The 21,168-nt window shown below is 54.1% G+C and overlaps 2 protein-coding genes across 4 annotated transcripts in view; one reads left to right on the top strand and one right to left on the bottom strand.

Annotated features, from left to right (window-relative positions):
* The window catches only part of DOT1L (DOT1 like histone lysine methyltransferase), a 71,505-nt gene extending 66,387 nt beyond the window's left edge, over positions 1-5,118 (bottom strand). Inside the window, exon 1 of one of the 2 annotated variants that reach the window (XM_034946253.3) lies at positions 4,163-5,118. In XM_034946253.3, the coding sequence (XP_034802144.1) occupies positions 4,163-4,243 (81 nt within the window). In that variant the 5' untranslated portion in view covers positions 4,244-5,118. The remainder of the gene's footprint in view (positions 1-4,162) is intronic. The other variant, XM_008972588.4, reaches the window with a different exon arrangement.
* An 11,414-nt stretch (positions 5,119-16,532) lies between these two features.
* Positions 16,533-21,168, top strand: part of AP3D1 (adaptor related protein complex 3 subunit delta 1) — a 51,419-nt gene continuing 46,783 nt past the window's right edge. The window contains exon 1 of one of the 2 annotated variants that reach the window (XM_034946369.3): positions 16,533-16,909. In XM_034946369.3, coding sequence (XP_034802260.1) covers positions 16,814-16,909 — 96 coding nt within the window. In that variant the 5' untranslated portion in view covers positions 16,533-16,813. The remainder of the gene's footprint in view (positions 16,910-21,168) is intronic. The other variant, XM_034946370.3, reaches the window with a different exon arrangement.

Below are 21,168 nucleotides of genomic sequence, written 5' to 3'. Positions count from 1 at the left end.
GCCCCTCCCTGGGGACCTCAGCTGACCTTGTACTCAGCACAGTATCTCTGCTGAACTTCTATTTATAATCTACTTAACTTCACTGTTTTAAATTTTTTGGTAGAGATGGAGTCTCCCTCTGTTGCCCTGGCTTGTCTCAAACTCCTGGGCTCAAGCAATCCTCCCGCCTGGGCTTCCCAAAGTGCAGGGACTACAGGCATGAACCCCTGTGCCCGGCCTGTCTTCATTTGACAGGTTTCTTGAGACTAAGAATGCTGGGGCGGTGGCGGGGGGAGAATATTGGCTTGTTGTCCTCTGTGCCCCCACAACACTGAGTATTCAGTAGCTGCTGTTGGAATGAATCCTGAATAAATGTGCTGCTGCGGCTGCGTCCGGGCACGGTGGCTCACGTCTGTCATCCCAGCACTCTGGGAGGCCGAGGTGGATGGATCACCTGAGGTCAGGAGTTTGAGACCAGCCTGGCCAATATGGTGAAACCCTGTCTCTACTAAAAATACAAAATAAGCCAGGCATGGTGGCACAGGCCTGTAATCCCAGTTACTGTGGAGGCTGAGGCAGGAGAATCACTGAAACCTGGGAGGCGGGGCTTGCAGTGAGTGGAGATTGTGCCACTGCACTCCAGCCTGGGCGATAGAGCAAATCTCTGTCTCAAAAAAAAAAAAAGAAAAGAAAAGAAAAGAAAAGAAAATCAGAACCACCCCTCACTTCTAGTGAGAAAGCAAAATTCCTCAACGGGAACACAGAAAATGACAAATGTCACGGCGAGATTGTCAGAAGGCTGCCTCTGGCACTTGGGCGAATGAAGATGCTGGGCCCGGCAGTGGGCCAACCAGAGCAGGAAGAGGCCGTAGACGGCGCCAGGACCAGCACACCCTGCCAAGCCAGGGCCTGGCCAGGGAGGGAAAGACGCGGCACAGTCCCGCCCACCACTAGAAAGCCCGCTCCCGCCAGCTCTCGCCCTTACTATTTACAATGGGGCACTGGCCAGGCAGGGCAGCAGGCATGCGGGCGGGGACACCAGGGCTGCCTTCACGTGAATGTTCACTTCAGTACCAGGGAAAAGGCAAAGGGTCCCTGGCAAGACCACTACCCCAGGCCCCGATGCTGGGTTCCAGTGGGTTTCTTAGCACTGACAAATGGCAACTGTTGGGATGCAGATGTTAAACAGACGCTTAACACAGGCCGTGCGGTCCACCCCTGAGAACCTCGCCATGCGAACACTGACTTTCACCAAAAATCCCGCCAGTGGTGTTTAGTGCGGGTTTATTCTAATCACCAAAAATTGGAAACAGCCCACAGTCCTGTGACCCACAGGCAAACACATCAACAATCTGTGGCCCAACTGTCCAACGGATTTACAGTCAGCAAAAAAATGGGGTAACTTTTGAAACCTGCAGCAACACGGATTTGGCCGCCTGAAAGCCACCAGGACCAAAGGGCAACATGCTGTTGATTCCATTCAGCCAACTTTCTGAGAATGGCAGAACTACAGGTAAGGCCACGTGGGGAGCAGCCAGGAGCTCCCAGGCAAGCTGAGGATGGGGGCGCCGCAGGGAAGCTGGGGGTTCTGCACCTGGACGGCAGCACTGGTCAGGGCACCACCCAATGAGTTTGTCAAAACGTATAGAACTGTACCCTGCAAAGAGCGAACTACGCCCTAGGTGAACTGAAAGAGGAAGATATACGAATAAATGTGAGGCCAGGTGCGGTGGCTCACCCCTGTAATCCCGGCACTTTGGGAAGCCAAGGCAGGCGGATCACCTGAGGTTGGGAGTTCGAGACCAGCCTAGCCAACATGAAGAAACCTGGTATCTACTAAAAATACAAAATTAGCCGGACGTGGTGGCTCATGCCAGTAATCCCAGCTACTCAGGAGGCTGAGGCAGGAAAATCGCTTGAACCCGGGAGGCAGACGATGCAGTGAGCAGAGATGGCACCACTGCACTCCAGTCTGGGCAACAAAAGCAACACTTCCTCTCAAAAAATAAATAAATATAAATAAATAAATGTGAGGCCAGGCGAGGTGGCTCACGCCTGTAATCCCAACACTTTGGGAGGCCGAGGCAGGCGGATCATCAGAGATCAGGAGTTCAAGAGCAGCCTGACCAACATGGAGAAACCCCGTCTCTACTAAAAATACAAAATTAGCAGGGTGTGGTGGCGCATGCCTGTAATCCCACCTACCAGGGAGGCCAAGGCAGGAGAATCGCTTGAACCCGGGAGGCTGAGGTTTCAGTGAGCCGAGATCGCACCATTGCACTCCAGCCTGGGCAACAAGAGCGAAACTCCGACTCCAAAAATAACAACATAACATAACATAACATAACATAACATAACATAACATATAAATGTGGGCCGGGCGCGGTGACTCACACCTGTAATCCCAGCACTTTGGGAGGCCGAGGTGGGTGGATCACGAAGTCAGGAGATCGAGACCATCCTGGCTAACACGGTGAAACCCCGTCTCTACTAAAAACACAAAAAACATTAGCCGGGCGTGGTGGCGAGCCCCTATAGTCCTAGCTACTGGGGAGGCTGAGGCAGGAGAATGGCGTGAACCCAGGAGGCGGAGCTTGCAGTGAGCCGAGATCGCGCCACTGCACTCCAGCCTGGGCGACAGAGCGAGACTCCGTCTCAAAAAAAAAAAAAAAAAAAAGTGAAGCCATGTACTGGGGCTGGTCGGACGGTGGTAAGCCACCTCAATTGATCTTCAGTCAGTTACAGTTAGAACTGTTATGGTCATATGCCTTCTACCACCTAAAACGATGAGAGCCCAACAGAGAGAAGTGGAGGCTGGAAGGGTTCTGGAGTTTGAACTTTCCAGGGAGGAAACCGGTCGGGGCGCTGAAGCGCGGCCTCTGCTTTCAGTTTTTGTCCTAGGACCTCTCCCGGCCGGATCCCGGCTCAGGCCGCCCAGGCGCACACCCGGAGCTGCCCAACCAGAGAAGCCAGAGCCCCAGGGCCCTACGCCGCTAGCCCCGCGCGCGGGACGTGCGGCCAGGCTGGAAGCTGCGCTCCCTCTCCCATCCACTCGCACCGACCCGGGGCAGTGAGCCAGCCCGGGCTCCCCAGCGCTCTCCGCGTCCTGACCCCGCCCCCAGCGAGCACGTTTCCAAAAACTGACACAAGCCCAGCGCGCGCGCGGGAGTCCCAGGGCGCGCGGGGATGCCCGGCCGGGCCCTGCAGGCGCGCCCCCCAAAACTCGCGCCCCGGACACGCTCGCCGACAGCGCCTGCTTCACTTTTCCCCGAAAACGCGCCCTGCCCAGCCCGGAGCGTGGCCAGAGGGTCCCAAGCGCGGACGCACGCGCCCCGCCTCCTCAGGGGCCACGCCGGGACTCGCACCCCGGGAGCCGCACGCGGGTTTCTGGAACCACCCGGTGGGGTGCCTCTGTAACATTCCACCCGGCCTGTCATTTTCCAACGGTCACCAAGATGAAGAAGACAAAATTTACTAACTCCGGGGGTGAGCCCAATCCTGCCCACTCAAGATCGGGGAGTAGAAGTCCCAATTTCCAAGGATAAATAAAGCCTGTCCCCCCCAACTAGGATTAACAGGTCAAAGATGCCTAATTTCCCAGGGCCAGGGCAGCCCATACCCACTCAAAATTACGGGGACAAAAATTCCCCATTTCCAAAGGTCAGACCGCTCCCGCCCACTCAAGGGGACGTTAACTCCCACCTTCGCAGGGTCGGGCCCGCCGTGCCCGAGTAGGAAAAGCGTGACAAACGCCTAATTTTTAAAAAGAAGAGAAGAGGAGACAGGAAAGGGTGCCCTCAAAAAGAAAAATAAGGCGGCGGACACACTGACAGCGCCGGGAACGAGCGGGGCGGGCGGGCGGGCTTCCAGTCAAAACGCGGCCGGCACGAGCTACCCCTTCCGTTCCGCGCCCGGGACAGCCCGGCGGGGGCAACGGCACCGCGGTAGGGCTCGGGTGCGCCGGCTCCCGCTCCCACCCCAGGCGCGCGGGGCTCCCACCCTGCGGGAAACAGCCGCGGGGCCCTCGGCCGGGAAGCAACGGGGGTGGAGCAGCGACAGTACAGTCCAGGGTCTCCGTTCCGCAGGGGGGACCGGCGAGCGCGGCTTGGGGGGTTTGGGGTGTCCCCAGGGGCGGCGGAGGAGGGGAGGCCGGGAGGTAGGGACGGTGGGGGGCGGCACTCACGTAGACCGGCAGCGGCCACGGGTAGACGGCGGGCTCAGCCCCCACGGGCGACTTCAGTCTCAGCTCCAGCTTCTCCCCCATGTCCGCGCGCGCGGCCGCCGCACCATGCTAGGCGGGCGGTTGGGGGAGGGGCGGGGCCGCCGGTGGGCGGAGGAGGGCGGGCGGGAGGGAGGGGCGGGAGGCTGAGGGGAGGGGGCCTGGCCTCGGCCTCGGCCGCCGCCGCCGCCGCCGCGCTCCGGTCCGGCCCGGCCCCCGACTCCCTCTTTGTAGTCACAGGCCCGGGGCCTCCAGCGCCTCCGCCATCTTGGGCCGGCGTGAAGCGAGCACAATGAGCCGGGGGCCGGGCGGAACCACTCGCCCCGCGCGCTAGGGGAGCCCAGAGCGAAGACGCCGGCGCGTGCCCGCCGCCCAGCGAGCCGACCCGCGCGCGCCACCCCCTCGGCGCCCCGCCCCGTGGACTCGCCCGCCCGCCCGAATCCACGCACGCACGCACGTACGCACGCACGTCCTCGGTTGCCCTCGGCCGACCCCTTCCCCCACTCGCCGGCCCGAAGCGGGGACCCGGGGAGACCCTGTGGGCGGGCCCGTCGGATAGCGGGTTCGAATCCCGTCCCAGGAGGAGGACGCCGGACACCTCCCACACACGGCTTAGTAAAACCAAAAATCCGAATTTCCCCCCATAAGAGTCACGGTCCAGGACTTGCTGTAGCTCCAAGTCCAGTATTCATTCGACAACAATGCTGTTTATTGGGTACAAAAAAAAAAAAAAAAAGGCCAGGCACGGTGATTCACCCCTGTAATCCCAGCACTTTGGGAGGCCAAGGCGGTCAGATCACCTGAGGTCAGGAGTTCGAGACCAGCCTGACCAACATGGAGAAACCCCCTCTCATGGCCAGGAGCCCTGGCTCATGCCTGTAATCCCAGCACTTTGTGAGGCCGAGGCGGGAAGATCACCTGAGGTCAGGAGTTCGAGACCAGTCTGGCCAACATGGTGAAACCCTGTCTCTATTAAAAATACAAAAATTAGCTGGGCGCGGTGGTGGGCACCTGTAATCCCAGCTACTGCGGGGGCTGAGGCAGGAGAATCGCTTGAACCCAGGAGGCAGAGGTTGCAGTGAGCCGATATTGCACCACTGCACTCCGGCCTGGGCAACAGAGCAAGACTCCGTCTCGAAAAAATAAATAATTAATTAATTAATTTAATTAAACTATAAGTTTCTCCCAAAGTTAGTTCAGCCTATGCCCAGGGATGAACAAGGACAGCTTGGAGGTTAGAAGGAAGAGGGAGTCGGTGAAGTTAGATCTCTTTAACTGTCTCAGTCATAATTTTGCAAAGGCGGTTTCACCACCAGCACCTCCCCAAGTCCCCGGGGGACACCAACACCCTCCCTGCCCAGCCAGATTCCAGCCCTGCCCCACCCCTTCCCTGCTGGGTGACCTTGGGAGAGTCACTTGACCTCCGATGCTTTCCTCCTCTCAGCAATAGAGTCCCGCAGTCACTGCCACAGCGCCTGGTGATTAAAGCCTTTCAGTGTCGAGTACAAGTGCCTTGTACTGTTTTTTGGGGTTTTTTTTTGGGGGGGGGGGTTGTTTTTTGACACACAGTCTCGCTCTGTCGCCCAGGCTGGAGTGCAGTGGCACGATCTCGGGTCACTGCATCCTCTGCCTCCCGGGCTCAAGTGATTTCTCCTGCCTCAGCCTCCCGAGTAGCTGGGACTACAGGCACGAGTCACCACGCCCGGCTAATTTTTGTAGTTTTAGTAGAGATGCGTTTCCGCCATGTTGGCCAGGCTGGTCTCTAACTCCTAATCTCAAACTCAAGTGATCCGCCCGCCTCAGCCTCCCGAAATTCGGAGATTTATAGGCATCAGCCACCGCACCCGGCCCCTTTAGTGTTGATCAAGATCTCAATAGGGGCCGGGTGCGGTGGCTCACGCTTGTAATCCCAACACTTTGGGAGGCCGAGGCGGGTGGATCACGAGGTCAGGAGATCGAGACCATCCTGGCTAACATGGTGAAACCCCGTCTCTACTAAAAATACAAAAAATTAGCCGGGCGCAGTGACTCGTGCCTGTAGTCCCAGCTACTCGGGAGGCTGAGGCAGGAGAAATCACTTGAGCCCGGGAGGCAGAGGATGCAGTGACCCGAGATCGTGCCACTGCACTCCAGCCTGGGCGACAGAGTGAGACTGTGTCTCAAAAAAAAAAAAAAAAAAAAAAAAACTCGATGGGCTTTTTCTTTGTTGTTGGAAAGATGCGGTCCTGCTATGTAACCCAGGCTGGTCTTTTTATTTATTTATTTATTTATTGACATAGTCTTACTCTCGCCTAGGCTGGAGTAGTGACTGGGATCTCCAGTCACTACAACCAGCGCCTCCTAGGTTCCAGCGATTCTCCTGCCTCAGCCTCCCAAGTAGCTGGGATTCTAGGTGCCCACTATTGTGCCCAGCTAATTTTTGTATTTTTAGTAGAGATAGGGTCTCGCCATGTTGGCCAGGCTGGTCTCGAACTCTTGATCTCAAGTTATATTCCCACCTCAGCCTTCCAAAGTGCTGGGATTACAGGCATAAACCATCATGCCCAGCCACACTCCTCTTTTTCTATAAAACCCCAGACTCCTCTTTGGTCTGCATGTGTGCCTCAAATTCCAATTCTTTCTTGCCAAATAAAACATTAACTTTAGAGATTCATCTCTACATACTTATTTTGACCTTGACATTATTTTCCTTGTGGAAAAAAAAAAGAACTTTTATCTGAGGAATGCAAGTCATTTTTAATTATCAGGCCCAGACAGCCAGGAGCGGTGACTCACGCCTGTAATCCCAGCACTTTGGGAGGCTGAGGTGGGTGGATCACCTGAGGTCAGGAGTTCGAGACCAGCCTGGCCAACATGGTGAAACCCCGTCTCTACTAAAAGTGCAAAAATTAGCTGGGCATGGTGGCAGGCACCTGTAATCCCAGCTACTCGGGAGGCTGAGGCAACAGAATGGCTTGAACCTGGGAGGCGGAGGTGGCAGTGAGCAGAGATTGTGCCACTGCACTCCAGCCTGAGCAACAAGAGCAAGACTCTGTCTCAAAAAAAAAAAGAAAAAAAAAAAAAAACTAGGAGAAGCTCCTGATGGCCCAGACAGTGTAAACCAGGAGGACCCTGGGGGTCCTAGGACTCACCTCCTCTCTCTCCCTACCCACTCAGGGTGTGGATTTCAATGTGGGCAGCCTCCTGGGGCGTCAACAGGGTGGTGGATCATGGGATGCAGTCTCTTGGGGGCTCTTGGAATCCCTTAACCCAGGAGGTCTTGGGGGCTCTTGGAATCCCTTACCCAGGCGGTCTCAACCAGGGGTGATTCTGCACCCAGGAAACACTGGGCGATGTCTGGGAACATTTGTGATTGTCACAGCTAAGGTGCAAGGAAGCTCCTGGCATGGAGTGGGTGGAGGCCACGGACGCTGCTTACCACCCTGCAGTGCCCAGGGTAGCCCACCCCAGAGAACAATCTGGCCCTGATGTCCGTGGTTCTCCAGGGGAGAGATCCTGGTCTAACATTATTCTGAGCAGTTGATTTCTCCAGAATCCTGCGTAGGCAGGCACTCTATCTATATCCTCAGGATCACTGAGTACAGGTTATCCGGGCTACGACACACTTTGGGGATGAATGGACCAATGCCTGTGCCCCTCCCGTAGGCTACTGAGAGCTGGTGGAGAATGGACTGGACTCCAGGTGTGGCAACCTGTATCTCCGCCCACTTTTTTTTTTTTTGAGACGGAGGAGTCTAGCTCTGTCATTAGGCTAAAGTGCAATGGTGTGATCTTGGCTTACTGCAACCCCCGCCTCCTGGTTTCAAGCGATTCGATTCTCCTGCCTCAGCCTCCCGAGTAGCGGGGATTACAGGCGTGCGCCACCACTCCCGGCTGATTTTTGTATTTTTAGTAGAGATGGGGTTTCACCATGTTGGCTAGGCTGGTCTCGAACTCCTGACCTCAGGCTATCCACCCTGCTTTGGTCTCCCAAGGTGCTGGGATTACAGGCTTGAGCCACCACACCTGGCCTCCTCCCACTTTTGTACATCTCTTTCCTGAGCCATTTCCTCTGGTCATTCCCATAGTTCCTGTTACAGGTTTGAAACCGCCTTTGCAAAAATTAGAAGGCTGGGCACGGTGGCTCACGCCTGTAATTCCAGCACTTTGGGAGGCTGAGGCGGGCAGATCATGAGGTCAGGAGTTCGATACCAGCCTGACCAACACGGTGAAACCCCGTCTCTACTAAAAAAATACAAAATGGCCAGGCGCAGTGGCTAATGCCTGCAATCCCAGCACTTTGGGAGGCCGAGGCGGGCAGATCACGGGGTCAGGAGATCGAGACCATTCTGGCTAACGTGGTGAAACCCCGTCTCTACTAAAAATACAAAAAATTAGCCGGGCATGTTGGCAGGCGCCTGTAGACCCAGCTACTCATAGTCCCAGCTACTCTGGAGGCTGAGGCAAGAGAATGGCATGAACCCGGGAGGCGGAGCTTGCAGTGAACCGAGATAGCGCCACTGCACTCCAGCCTGGGAGACAGAACAAGACTCCGTCTCAAAAAAAAAAATACAAAAATTAGCTAGGCGGCCGGGCACGGTGGCTCACACCTATAATCCCAGCACTTTGGAAGGCCGAGGCGGGTGGATCATGAGGTCAGGAGATCGAGACCATCCTGGCTAACACGGTGAAACCCCGTCTCTACTAAAAATACAAAAAATTAGCCGGGCGCGGTGGCGGGCACCTGTAGTCCCAGCTACTCGGGAGGCTGAGGCGGGAGAATCGCTTGAACCCGGGAGGCGGAGCTTGCGGTGAGCTGAGATCGCGCCACCGCACTCCAGCCTGGGCAACAGAGCGAGACTCCGTCTCAAAAAAAAAACAAAAAAAAATTAGCTAGGCATGGTGGCGCATGCCTGTAATCCCGGCTGCTTGGGAGGCTGAGGCAGGAGAATCGCTTGAACCTGGGAGGCGGAGGTTGTAGTGAGCTGAGATCGTGCCATTGCACTCCAGCCTGGGTGACAGAGGGAGACTCCGTCTCAAAAAAAAAAAAAAAAAGAGAGAGATGGAAACCATCATGGCCAACATGGTGAAACCCCGTCTCTACTAAAAATACAAAAATTAGCCTGGCGTGGTGATGGGTGCCTGTAATCCCAGCTACTCGGGAGGCTGAGGCAGGAGAATCACTTGAGCCTGGAGTCGGAGGTTGCAGTGAGCCAAGATCACACCACTGCACTCTAGCCTGGTGACAGATCTAGACTCCATTAAAAAAAAAAAAATTATAACAGAAAATGTTGACAGTGAAAGAGATCTGACCTAGACGACTCCATTTTGCTTCTAACCTCCAAACTGTCCTTGTTCATTCCTGGGCTCAGGCCAAACTAATTTTGGGAGTAACTTAGTTTATAGTTTAACTTTGAAACAAAGAAGGTAACAGCTTTCCCCAAACAAACTCCTTTCTTGCCTGGGGACTAGACTGCCTTTGCAGGACTAACAGATTAGCAAGGAGATAAGAAATTATGGTTCATGCCGGGTGTGGTGGTGGCTCCTAGGGAAGCTGAGGCAAGAGAATCGTTTGAACCTGGGAGGTGGAGGTTGCAGTAAGCGGATTGCGCCGTTGCACTCCAGCCTGGGTGACAAGAGCGAATCTCCACCTCAAAAAAAAAAAAAAAGCTGGGATCGGTGGCTCAGGCTTGTAATCCTAGCACTTTGGGAGGCTAAGGTGGGAGGATAACTTGAGGCCAGGAGTTCTAGATCAGCCTGGGCAATATAGTGAGACCCATTATCTACAAAAAATACACAAAAAGTAGCTGGGCCCCTGCTTGAGCCCAGGAGTTGAGGCTGCAGTGAGCTCAGATGGTGCCACTCCACTACAACCCAGGGAACAGAGCAAGACCCTGTCTCTAAAAAAAAAAAAAAAAACAGGCCGAGCACGTTGGCTCATGCCTGTAATCCCAGCACTTTGGGAGGCCGAGGTGGGCGGATCACAAGGTCAGGAGATCGAGACCATCCTGGCTAATGTGGTGAAACCCCGTCTCTACTAAAAATACAAAAAAATTAGCTGGGCGTGGTGGCAGGTGCCTGTAGTCCCAGCTACTGGAAAGGCTGAGGCAGGAGAATGGCGTGAACCCAGGAGGCGGAGCTTGCAGTGAGCCGAGATCGCACCACTGCACTGCAGCCTGGGCGACAGAGCAAGACTCTGTCTCAAAAACAAACAAACAAAATTCTGCTGAGCCGTGGAGGGAAGAAAAAAAAAAACACATGTGGGGTACAACATAGTTACTAAATGAATGCTTCTGTAAAATCATGTCTAATGTGTCCTTTATCAACCCATCAAGCTCAATTTCCTCTATCACCACTATCCTTGCCAGTCTCCTCTCTGCTCCTCCACATGACAAACTTGAGCAAGCTCTTCCATTTGTCCTGACATCTGCCTGGATCACTTTTCCCCAATCCTGCTGCTGCCTACAGCTTAGTTCTCCATTCCTGCTCCTTGCCAAAGTGGCATACAGTAGATACTCAGTATGTTGTTGAATGGATGGATGGGTGGATGGGTGGGTTGGTTGATGGGTGGGTGGATGGGTGGATGGGGATGGATGGGTGGGTGGATGTTTGTTTTTTTCAACTAACGTTGATGGGTGGATGGGTGGGTGGGTGGATGTGTTGGTGGGTGGATGGATGAGTCGGTGGGTGGATGGGTGGATGGGTAGATGGGTAGATGGATGGATGGATGGATGGATGGATGGATGGGTTACTGTATGGGTGGATAGGTGGATGGCTGGCTGGATAGGTGGGTAGATGTTTGTTTTTTTCAAGAAACGTTGTGGATGGGTGGGTGGATGGATGGATGGATGGATGATAGATGGGTGGATAGATGGATAGATGGATGGGTGGATGGATGGATGACAGATGGGTGGATGGATGAATGATAGATGGGTGTATGTTTGTTTTTTTCAACAAACCATGTTGATGGGTGGATGGGTAGATGAATGGATAAATGGATGGATTAGTGGATAGTTGAATAGGTGGATGGGTGAATGGATAGGTGGGTGGGTGGATAGGTGGGTGGGTGGCTGTTTGTTTTTTGTTTAGTTTTGTTTTATTTATTTAGTTTTTTGAGATGGAGTCTCGCTCTGTCATCAGGCTGGAGTGCAGTGGTGCAATCTTGGCTCACTGCAACCTCCAACTCCCAGGTTCAAGCGATTCTCCTGCCTCAGCCTCCCGAGTAACTGGGATTACAGGCACCCGCCACCAAGCCTGGCTAATTTTTGTATTTTTAGTAGAGACGGGGTTTCACCGTGTTAGCCAGGATGGTCTCGATCTCCTGACCCCATGATCCACCCGCCTCAGCCTCCCAAAGTGCTGGGATTACAGGCGTGAGCCACCGCGCCCTGCCCTGTTTTTTTTCAATAAACATTGTTGTTGATTGGTGGGTGGATGGATGGGTGGGTGGGTGGATGGATGGGTTAGTGGGTGAGTGGATCGGTGGATGGGTGAATGGATAGGTAGGTGGATGGATAGATGGAAGAGTGGGTGAATGGATGCATGAGTGGATTGGTGGATGGATGGATGATGGGTGGGTAGATGCATGTATGTATGAATGGATGATTTGATGTGTGGCTGGGTGGAAGGGGAGGTGGAAGGATGGATGAAAGGATGGATAATTTGGGGACAAGGGAACTGATTCGGGCTGGAGCTAGGACTGGTGACAAATGTCCCCATCTCCTGCCAGAGCTCAGGGCTCCAGGCCAGGATCTTTCCAGAGAGAAGCTGCCCCTTCTTTGAGCCTGGCTAGCACTGCTCTCTGCTGGTCACCCTGGAGGTTGCAGCCAGCCCACCAACTCCCAGTGATGGAAGAATCAGCACTCTTGTCAAAACCATTCTTCCTTTTTCTTTTTTCTTTTTTTTTTTTTTTGAGACGGAGTCTCGCTCTGTCGTCCAGGCTGGAGTGCAGTGGCGCAATCGCGGCTCACTGCAAGCTTCGCCTCCTGGGTTCACGCCGTTCTCCTGCCTCAGCCTCCCGAGTAGCTGGGACTACAGGCGCCCGCCACCAAGCCGGGCTAATTTTTTTGTATTTTTAGTAGAGATGGTGTTTCACCGTGTTAGCCAGGATGGTCTCAATCTCCTGACCTCGTGATCCGCCCACCTCGGCCTCCCAGAGTGCTGGCATGTCAGCCGTGAGCCACCGCGCCCGGCCCATTCTTCCTTTTTCATCAAGTTAAACATTTTTTAAATGTCCACCCGTACAGAAAACAAAAGGACAAAGTCCCAATATCATAGAATTTGTGTTCAGGTGGGCGGAGGAGGTGGAGACTAATAATAAACAAAATGCTAGGTAGAAAACACAGTGTGTTGGAAAATAGGGGAAAAGTCCAGCAGAGAAGCGGGCAGGGAGTATGATGGGGACTTAATTTTTTTTTTTTTTTTTTTTTTTGAGACAGAGTCTCGCTGTCACCCAGGCTGGAGTGCAGGGGCACGATTTCGGCTCACTGCAACCTCCACCTCCTGGGTACAAGTGATTCTCCTGCCTCAGCCTTCTGAGTAGCTGGGATTACAGGTGTGTGACACACCCAGCTAATTTTTTGTTTTTTTTTTGTTTGTTTTTTGAGATGGAGTCTCACTCTGTCACCCAGGCTGGAGTGCAGTGGCGCGATCTCCACTCACTGCAACCTCTGCCTCCTGGGTTCAAGCTATTCTCCTGCCTCAGCCTCCCTGAGTAGACAGGACTACAGGTATGGCAACCACGCCTGGCTAATTTTGTTTTTTTATTTTTATTTTCATTTATTTGAGAGTTTTGCTCTTGTCACCCAGGCTGGAGTGCAATGGCGCGATCTCGGCTCACTGCAACCTCCACCTCCGGGGTTCAAGCAATTCTCCTGCCTCAGCCTCCGGAAGTAGCTGGGATTACAGGTGCTCGCCACCACGCCCGGCTAATTTTTGTACTTTTAATAGAGTCAGGGTTTCACCATGTTCGTCAGGATGGTCTCCAACTCCTGACCTCAGGTGATCCACCCACCTCAGCCTCCGGAAGTGCTGGGAATGCAGGCACTGGCCGCCCCGCCTGGCCTCCTTTTGGGTTTTAATGGCAGCTTCATTAAACAGACATGACTCACAATCATAAAGAAATGTAATTGGGCCAAAAATTAGTATGATCTCATATGAATAGACTGACTGGGGAGCCAGGCGGGGCCTGTCTGTCCAGATTTGTCTTGGTCTCTCTGTGCAGCTTTTCTTCCTCCAGGATATGGGGCATGACCTTCTCTGGAATGAGGTGTTTGGGCTCCCAATCAGATTAGAGTCCTGCCTTGGGCAGTGAAAAGGGACAGAAAGTGGAGAGAGAAATTCTGTTTCCCTAGGGCTTCGCCTGAGGACTGAAGAACCTATAAATAGGATGGGGCGTGGTGGCTCACGACTGTATTCCCAGCACTTTGGGAGGCTGAAGCAGGCAGATCACGAGGTCAAGAGATCGAGACCATCCTGGCCAACATGGTGAAACCCTGTCTCTACTAAAATACAAAAATTAGCTGGGCGTGGTGGCGAGCGCCTGTAGTCCCAGCTATTCAGGAAGCTGAGGCAGGAGAACCGCTTGCACTAGGGAGGTGGAGGTTGCAGTGAGCCAAGATTGAGCCACTGCACTCCAGCCCTGGTGACAGAATGAGACTGTCTCAAAAAAAAAAAAAGAAAAAAAAACCATAAATAAGTAAATAAATATTTCTGAGGCTGGTGCAGTGGCTCACACCTGTAATTCCAGCACTTTGGGGAGGCCAAGGAAGGCGGATCACCTGAGGTCAGTAGTTTGAGACCAGCCTGGCCAACATGGTGAAACCCAGTCTCTACTAAAAATACAAAAATTAGCTGGAGGTGGTGGCGGGCAGCTGTAATCCCAGCTACTCGGGAGGCTGAGGCAGGAGAATTGCTCGAACCCAGGAGGCAGAGGTTGCAGTGAGCTGAGATCGCACCACTGCATTCCAGCCTGGGCAACAGAGCGAGACTCTGTCTCAAAAAAAAAAAAAAAAAAATTCAGGCTGGGCACAGTGGCAGAGGCTGCAGTGAGCGGAGATCGCGCCACTGCATTCCAGCCTGGGCTACACAGCAAGACTCTATCTCGGGCGAGGGGAAAGAAATCACAAGGACGCCCGGAAACTGTTTAGCACTAGCTTGCAATGCTAATGCACACATATTCTATTACCCAGCGATTCCTCTACTGTTCCCGATAGAAATGCATGAATACATCCTCCAAAGATATGGAGCCACCATGCCCAGCAGTTCCCCTCCTTTTTTTTTTTTTTGAGACGGAATCTTGCTCTGTCTCCCAGGCTTGAGTGTAATGGGGCAATCTCAGCTCACTGCAACCTCCACCCCCTGGGCAGAGCCATTCTCCTGCCTCAGCCTCCCCAATAGCTGGGATTACAGGTGCCCACCACCATGCCTGACTAATTTTTGTATTTTTAGTAGAGGTGGAATTTCACCATGTTGGCCACGCTGGTCTCAAACTCCTGACCTCAAGTGATCTGTCCTCCTCGGCCTCCTGAAGTGCTGGGGTTATAGGCGTGAACCGCTGTGCCCGGTCCCCACCCCCCCACTTTTTTTTTGAGACCGTGTTTCGCTCTTTTGCCCAGCCTAGAGTGCAGTGGCACAATCTCAGCTCACTGCAACCTCTGCCTCCTGGACTCATGTCATTCTCCTGCCTCAGTCTCCCAAGTGGCTGGAATTACAGGTGCCCTCCACCACGTCTGGCTAATTTTTAAATTTTTAGTAGAGATGGGCTTTCATCATGTTGGCCAGGCTGGTCTCGAACTCCTGACCTCATGTGATCTGTCCCTCTAGGCCTCCCGAAGTGCTGGAATTACTGGTTTGAACCACTGCGTCCATCCTCCCCTCCCCCTGCCTTTTTTTTTATTTTTATTTTATTTTTTAAGATGGGTGTCTGACTATATTGCTCTAGCTGTCCTTTATCTCCTGGGCTCAAGCAATTCTTCCTAAACTCTGGGATTTTACAGGTGTCAGCCATCCTGCCCCGCCAGGATATAAGTCATTTGTCAGATATATGTATTGTAAATATCTTACCCCAGTTTTTTTTGGTTTGTTTTGTTTTTTTGAGACAAGAGTCTCGCTCTGTTGCACAGAGTACAGTGCAGTGGCACGATCTCGGCTCACTGCAACCTCTGCCTCCTGGGTTCAAGAGATTCTTCTGCCTCAGCCTCCCAAGTAGCTGGGATTACAGGTGCATGCCACCATGCCCAGCTAATTTTTGTATTTTTAGTAGAGATGGGGTTTCACCATATTGGCCAGGCTAGTCTCGAACTCCTGACCTCATGATCCACCTGCCTCGGCCTCCCAAAGTGCTGGGATTACAGGTGTGAGCCACCGCGCCTGGCCCATCTTACCCCAGTTTTTATTGCGATTACTTTCTTTCTCCCTCTCTTTTTTTTTAGACGGGGTCTTGCTCTGTTGCCAGGCTGGAGTGCAGTGGCGCCATCTCAGCTCACTGCAACCTCTGCCTTCTGGTTTCAAGGGATTCTCCTGACTCACCCTCCCGAATAGCTGGGATTACAGGTGCCCACCATCACACCCACCTAGTTTTTGTATTTTTAGTAGAGACAGGGTTTCACCATGTTGGCCTGGCTGGTCTCGAACTCCTGACCTCAAGTGATCTTCCCGCTTACGGCCTCTCAAAGTGCTGGGATTACAGGCTTGAGCCACCACGGCTGGCCAAGGTTCCAGAGCTTTTTTTACAATCTCAATGATGTATCTCGGAGGGCAGGGACTCAGTATATCTCATTTACTGCTGCATGCCCAGCACCCCTTACCATGCCTGGCACACAATGGGCCTTCAACAAATGTTTACTGAATGAATGACAATGTCGTAGTCCTGTCTCTGGTCTCATTTTCTTCCTGTGGGCATGTTAATGTCTGTCTTGCCCATTTCACAGGATGTTGTGAGGCTGCGGGAACCACAGGATCCGTTCCCCCACCCACCCAGGCGTTGGGTTTGGAGGCTCTCAGGCCGCGTCAGCTATTACATTCAGGAAAGGCGGAGCTCCAGTCTTCCTCGGGAACTTGCCGGCTAAGCTCCACGTGGGCGCCCCGCCCACATCCAGCCACGCTCACACCTGTCAGCTGGTGGGAGGGTCAGGACCAGCCTCTAAGGGGCGTGGCTAGGGCTCAGAACTAGGAAGAAGGCGGAGTTCCGGAGGCCACTGACCAATGAGAGCGCAAGTCTTTGGGCCGGAAAAGGCGGGGCCGCGCGCCGGAGAAAGTGGTGCCACATTTCCATTGGGCTACCTGTCGTCGTCAGGGAAACGCAGCGTCTCTCTGCCGGGGAGGTGGCGGGGGCGGGGCTTTCTGGGAGGTGGGGCTTCCGGGGCCGGCTCGGCTGGGACCGGGCGCTCGTCGTCAGCTGACCGGCCGCCATCTTGTCCGCCATTTGCAAGGGGCCCGGAGCGGGATCGCGGCACCTGCCGAGCGGGTCGCCGTCTCTGCCGCGGTCCTTGGACCCCGCCGCCGCCCTGGCCTGGGAGCTTGCCCCGCCGCAGCGGCCGGCAGCGCGGCGCTCCGTGGGCGGCAGGCACGGGCCCCGGGCTCCCTCACGGCGCCCAGCCGCGGGCCTCCCGAGGCAAAAGCCCGTGGGCCGCCGCGATGGCCCTCAAGATGGTGAAGGGCAGCATCGACCGCATGTTCGACAAGAATCTGCAGGACTTGGTCCGCGGCATCCGTAACCACAAGGAGGACGAGGTGAGCCCGGCGCGCCAAGGGGCTGCTCGGCCTGGTCACCGCCCCGGCCCAGGGCCCAGCCCTGCTCACTGGGCCTGCTCGGCCTGCCGCCCGCCCGGGCTCTGTCTTAGTTGGAGGTCCTGCTTTGGGCTCCGGCCCTGCCTGGCCTGGGCCTGGGGCGCCGCCCACCTCCTCGGTCCCCCAGCATCAGTTTCCCCCCGAGGGGCGAAGGCCTTGGAGCAGCACATTTCGGATCCTCGCCTCATCGGATCACCTGGGGGAAGCGCTGTTCAAAATGCAATGCCCTGGGCCCCGCCTATAGGTGCCCTCCTCCTGGATCCTCAGTTTACTCTCTCAGAGGGAGATTCGGGCCCACCTACCCCCGTCTCGGGCCACCCTCCCAGGAGACTTGCGAGGTCTCTGGGCAGAGCTTCTCCAACCTGAGTGTGTTTCCGAATCACCGATTAAAAATGCAGGGGCCCGGGCCCCGCCCCCGGACCCTCCCCGGGAGACCGAGGCAGGGGGTCCTGGGCCGTCCCTGGAGAAAATCCTTCTTCCTTCTGGGTCGTGTAAATGCGTGTCCAGGTCGCTCCCTGAGGCCTGGCTCGGAACCAGGCAGGGTCTTGGGGCCTTGCCTCCAGTGCCCCCGTTCCCAGGAAGGTGGGGCTGCTGCTAGGAGGGAGGAAGGACAGCGGCATCCTGAGCCCCAGTGAGGTAGCAGCTCGCGGGAAGCTGGAATGGGGAAGCTGACTTCAAGTAGGAACCTGAAAGCCAGGGCGAGGAAATAGTTTTCCAGAAGTAAAATTACAACTGTGGGGATCGTTTCCTTCCCGCCCCTCCCTTCCCCCAACCTGTGACCTAGATTGAAGAAGAATGGGCATAGTGGCCACCACGTGTCTGGCTTCATTAAGGATACCCGTGCAGCCCTTGGGCAGTGGGAGCCTTAGAAAGTGTCCTACTTGAGCGACTGCCTGCCTGCTTCCCTGCGTGGACAGCAAGGCCGGCCTGAAGGACAGCCGCCGTCTGATACCGCACCAGTCCCAGTACCAGAGGCTGTGTCCAGGACGAGGTGCCCAGGAGGGCAGGGAAGTTAAGGGACTTGCTTCCTGGCACCATGTCCCTCAGCTCATGTCCCTCTCTCTGGGAACCCGAGCTCTTGCCGTATTGTTACACCTTTACACTTTCCTGGAAGTGGTGTGGCTTCGCCTGCCCCCACCTTAATGAGGTCATTTTTGTTCTTCTCCACCCCCCTTCCCTTCGGCCTCCTTGGTTTTCTGCATCTCAGAAGCTCTCCCTAACTGCTTTGGTTACAACGTGTAACTAACTGGAGTAATATTCAGATTCTTTGTGAGTTGAAAGCATCGCTGATGGGCCTGGTTTTTACTGAGCTTGGTTCAGCAGATTGGAAATGTGGTTCGCTTCCCGAGAGGACTTTTTCTGCACAGGCAGGATCTCCCAGCGCCCGTCCCTGCTCCCTTCAGCGCATGTCACTGAGCAGCCTGTTCTGGGATCCTGACGATGGGCCAGGGGGTCTGTCCAGTGGAGGACCACACCTCTAGTCTGGGGCGTGGTTTTCAGGGGGATGTGCCTGTCTTCACTGGGAAGCCCCTGAGCCTGGTTTTCTTCCTTTGGAATTGGTGTGAGTTGATAGCGCCTTCCCCTCAAGTCTGGGCCCCTTCAAGGGGGTATTGGTGGTGGAAACTTTTTTTTTTTTTTGAGACGGAGTTTCACTCTTGTTGCCCAGGCCGGAGTGCAAAGGCATGATCTTGGCTCACCACAACCTTCACTTCCCAGGTTCAAGCGATTCTCCTGCCCCAGCTCCTGAGTAGCTGGGATTACAGGCATGCACCACCACACCCAGCTAATTTTGTATTTTTAGTAGAGACAGGGTTTCACCACGTTGGTCGGGCTGGTCTCAAACTCCTGACCTCAGTGATCCGCCCGCCTTAGCCTCCCAGAGTGTTAGAATTACAGGCGTGAGCCACTGCACCCGGCTGGGAAACATTTTTAAAAGGGCGCAGGGCTGTCCTTGAAAGTCCCAGGCTTCCTCATTGGCCCTGCCATTGGCGGGTGGGTGATTTCAGGCAGGACACGCAGTGTCTGGGGACCCTGGCTTTCTCACTGGAAGACGATTGTTATGGTCCAGAGGGTGGTAACTCAGGTGTTCATGTCTGATTCTGGATGTTTCCCTGCAGCTGCTCCTCCTGATTGGAGAGCAGCAAATGACTGTTCAATGACAGTTCTAGTTGTACCTCCAGCACCCCCACTCACTTTGAAAAAGCAGCTATCCTATAGACTGTATGTTGTAGGTTCTTCCCTCCCGCCCACTGCACCCGGAACAAAGACTCTAGACAGTGTGCATTTTCTGCAGCAGTATAGTTTCCAAAAAAAGTTTCCATTTCGTAATAGATTTTCACCTAAAACTTGAGTGTGGCATCATGGAAACAAGGCTTAGCAATGACTTTGAAAGCCACGTGGAAAGGCAGTGCGATGGAGTAGAAATCGCATGAGGTTTGGGAGATCCGAGTCCAGGTGCTTGGGCTGACTGGCTGACTTCATGGGGCGGGCCATGGAGAGCCCCCTGCTCTGTCTCCTCCCTTGTAAATGGGGATGACAGTCGCCTCCCTCCTTGCTGGATGAGGCGGAGGATGCTGCAGTGACACGCGGTTTTCTGGAAGCGCCAGAGCGCTGAGGTTGTCTAGTTCACTGTTTTCCAGTCCTCAGGCTGTGACCTCTTTGTGGGTTGTGAATTCAATTTAATGGTTATGCTAGGTAAGAAAAAGGAAAAGAAACTAGAAGAGACCAGAGTGCAGGCACATACAGTAACTGTCCTGTCCTGAAACTTTGATTTCTGCATGTGATACTTGTGTGTACGTGTGAACGTATCGGGTTCCCATGCAAAACCCATTAAGATGAGTCCAAAAAGCGTGAGAAGTAGTGGTCTCATGTGTATGTGTCTTGGTCCACTTGGGAGTGTCCTCAGCTTCTAAAGCTCGATAGAATTGGCACAAAAAACAAACGACTTTTAATATTTCATTCTCACAAGTCCTTTTCATAGTTTTCGAAAGTTTTCTCCATTTTTTCTTTTTCTTTTTTTTGAGACGGAGTCTTGCTCTGTCCCCCAGGCTGCAGTGCAGTGGCGCGATCTGGGCTCACTGCAAGCTCTGCCTCCCGGGTTCATGCCATTCTCCTGCCTCAGCCTCCTGCCACCACGCCCGTCTAATTTTTTGTATTTTTAGTAGAGATGGGCTTTCACCGTGGTCTCGATCTCCTGACCTCGTGATCCTCCCGCCTCGGCCCCCAAAGTGCTGGATTACAGGTGTGAGCCACGGTGCCCAGCCCTTTTTTCTTTTTTTTGAGACTAAGTCTCGCTCTGTCGCCAGGCTGGAATGCAGTGGCACGATCTCGGCTCACTGCAACCTCCACCTCCCAGGTTCAAGTGACTCAACCTCCCAAGCAGCTGGGACAACAGGCGAGTGCCACCACATCCAGCTAATTTTTGTATTTTTAGTAGAGATGGGGTTTCACCATGTTGGCCAGTATGGTCTCAATCTCTTGACTTCGTGATCTGCCCACCTTTGCCTCCCAAAGTGCTGGGATTACAGGGTGAGCCACTGTGCCCAGCCCATATATTCTTTTTCTTTTTTCTTTTTTGTTTTTTTTTTTCTTCTTCTTGTTTTTTTTCCAAGTCAGAGTCTCGCTGTGTTGCCCAGGCTGGAGTGCAGTGGCACAATCTTGGCTCACTGCAAGTTCCGCCTCCTGGGTTCAAGCAGTTCTCCCTGTCTCAGCCTCCCCAGCGGACTCCAACTCAAAAAAAAAAAAAAAAAAGGAAAAGATATAAAGAGATTAAATTTGAACTGAGTGTGTTTTCTTTTTTTTCTTTTTTTTTTTGAGACAGAGTTTTGCTCTTGTTGCCCAGGCTGGAGTGCAATGGCGCGATCTTGGCTCACCGCAACCTCTGCCTCCCAGGTTCAAGCAATTCTCCTGCCTCAGCCTCCCTAGTAGCTGGGATTACAGGCATGTGCCACCACCCCGGCTAATTTTTTGTATTTTTAGTAGAGACGGGGTTTCTCCATGTTGATCAGGCTGGTCTTGAACTCCCAACCTCAGGTGATCCACCAGCCTCGGCCTCCCAAAGAGCTGGGATGACAGGCGTGAGCCACCACGCCCAGCCGAACTGAGCGCGTTTTCTCTCCTTTTAATAACGTCAGTCATTCCACTAGATCAGCGTCTGCCCCTCACCACTGTGGATGCTGGGGCTGGATCATTCTCTGGGTAGA

The sequence above is a fragment of the Pan paniscus genome, chromosome 20 (assembly GCF_029289425.2).
Source record: "Pan paniscus chromosome 20, NHGRI_mPanPan1-v2.0_pri, whole genome shotgun sequence".
In the NCBI taxonomy this organism is placed as follows: Eukaryota; Metazoa; Chordata; class Mammalia; order Primates; family Hominidae; genus Pan; species Pan paniscus.
Note: the sequence above shows the minus strand (reverse complement) of the source record. Positions and strands in the feature narration are given on the sequence as shown.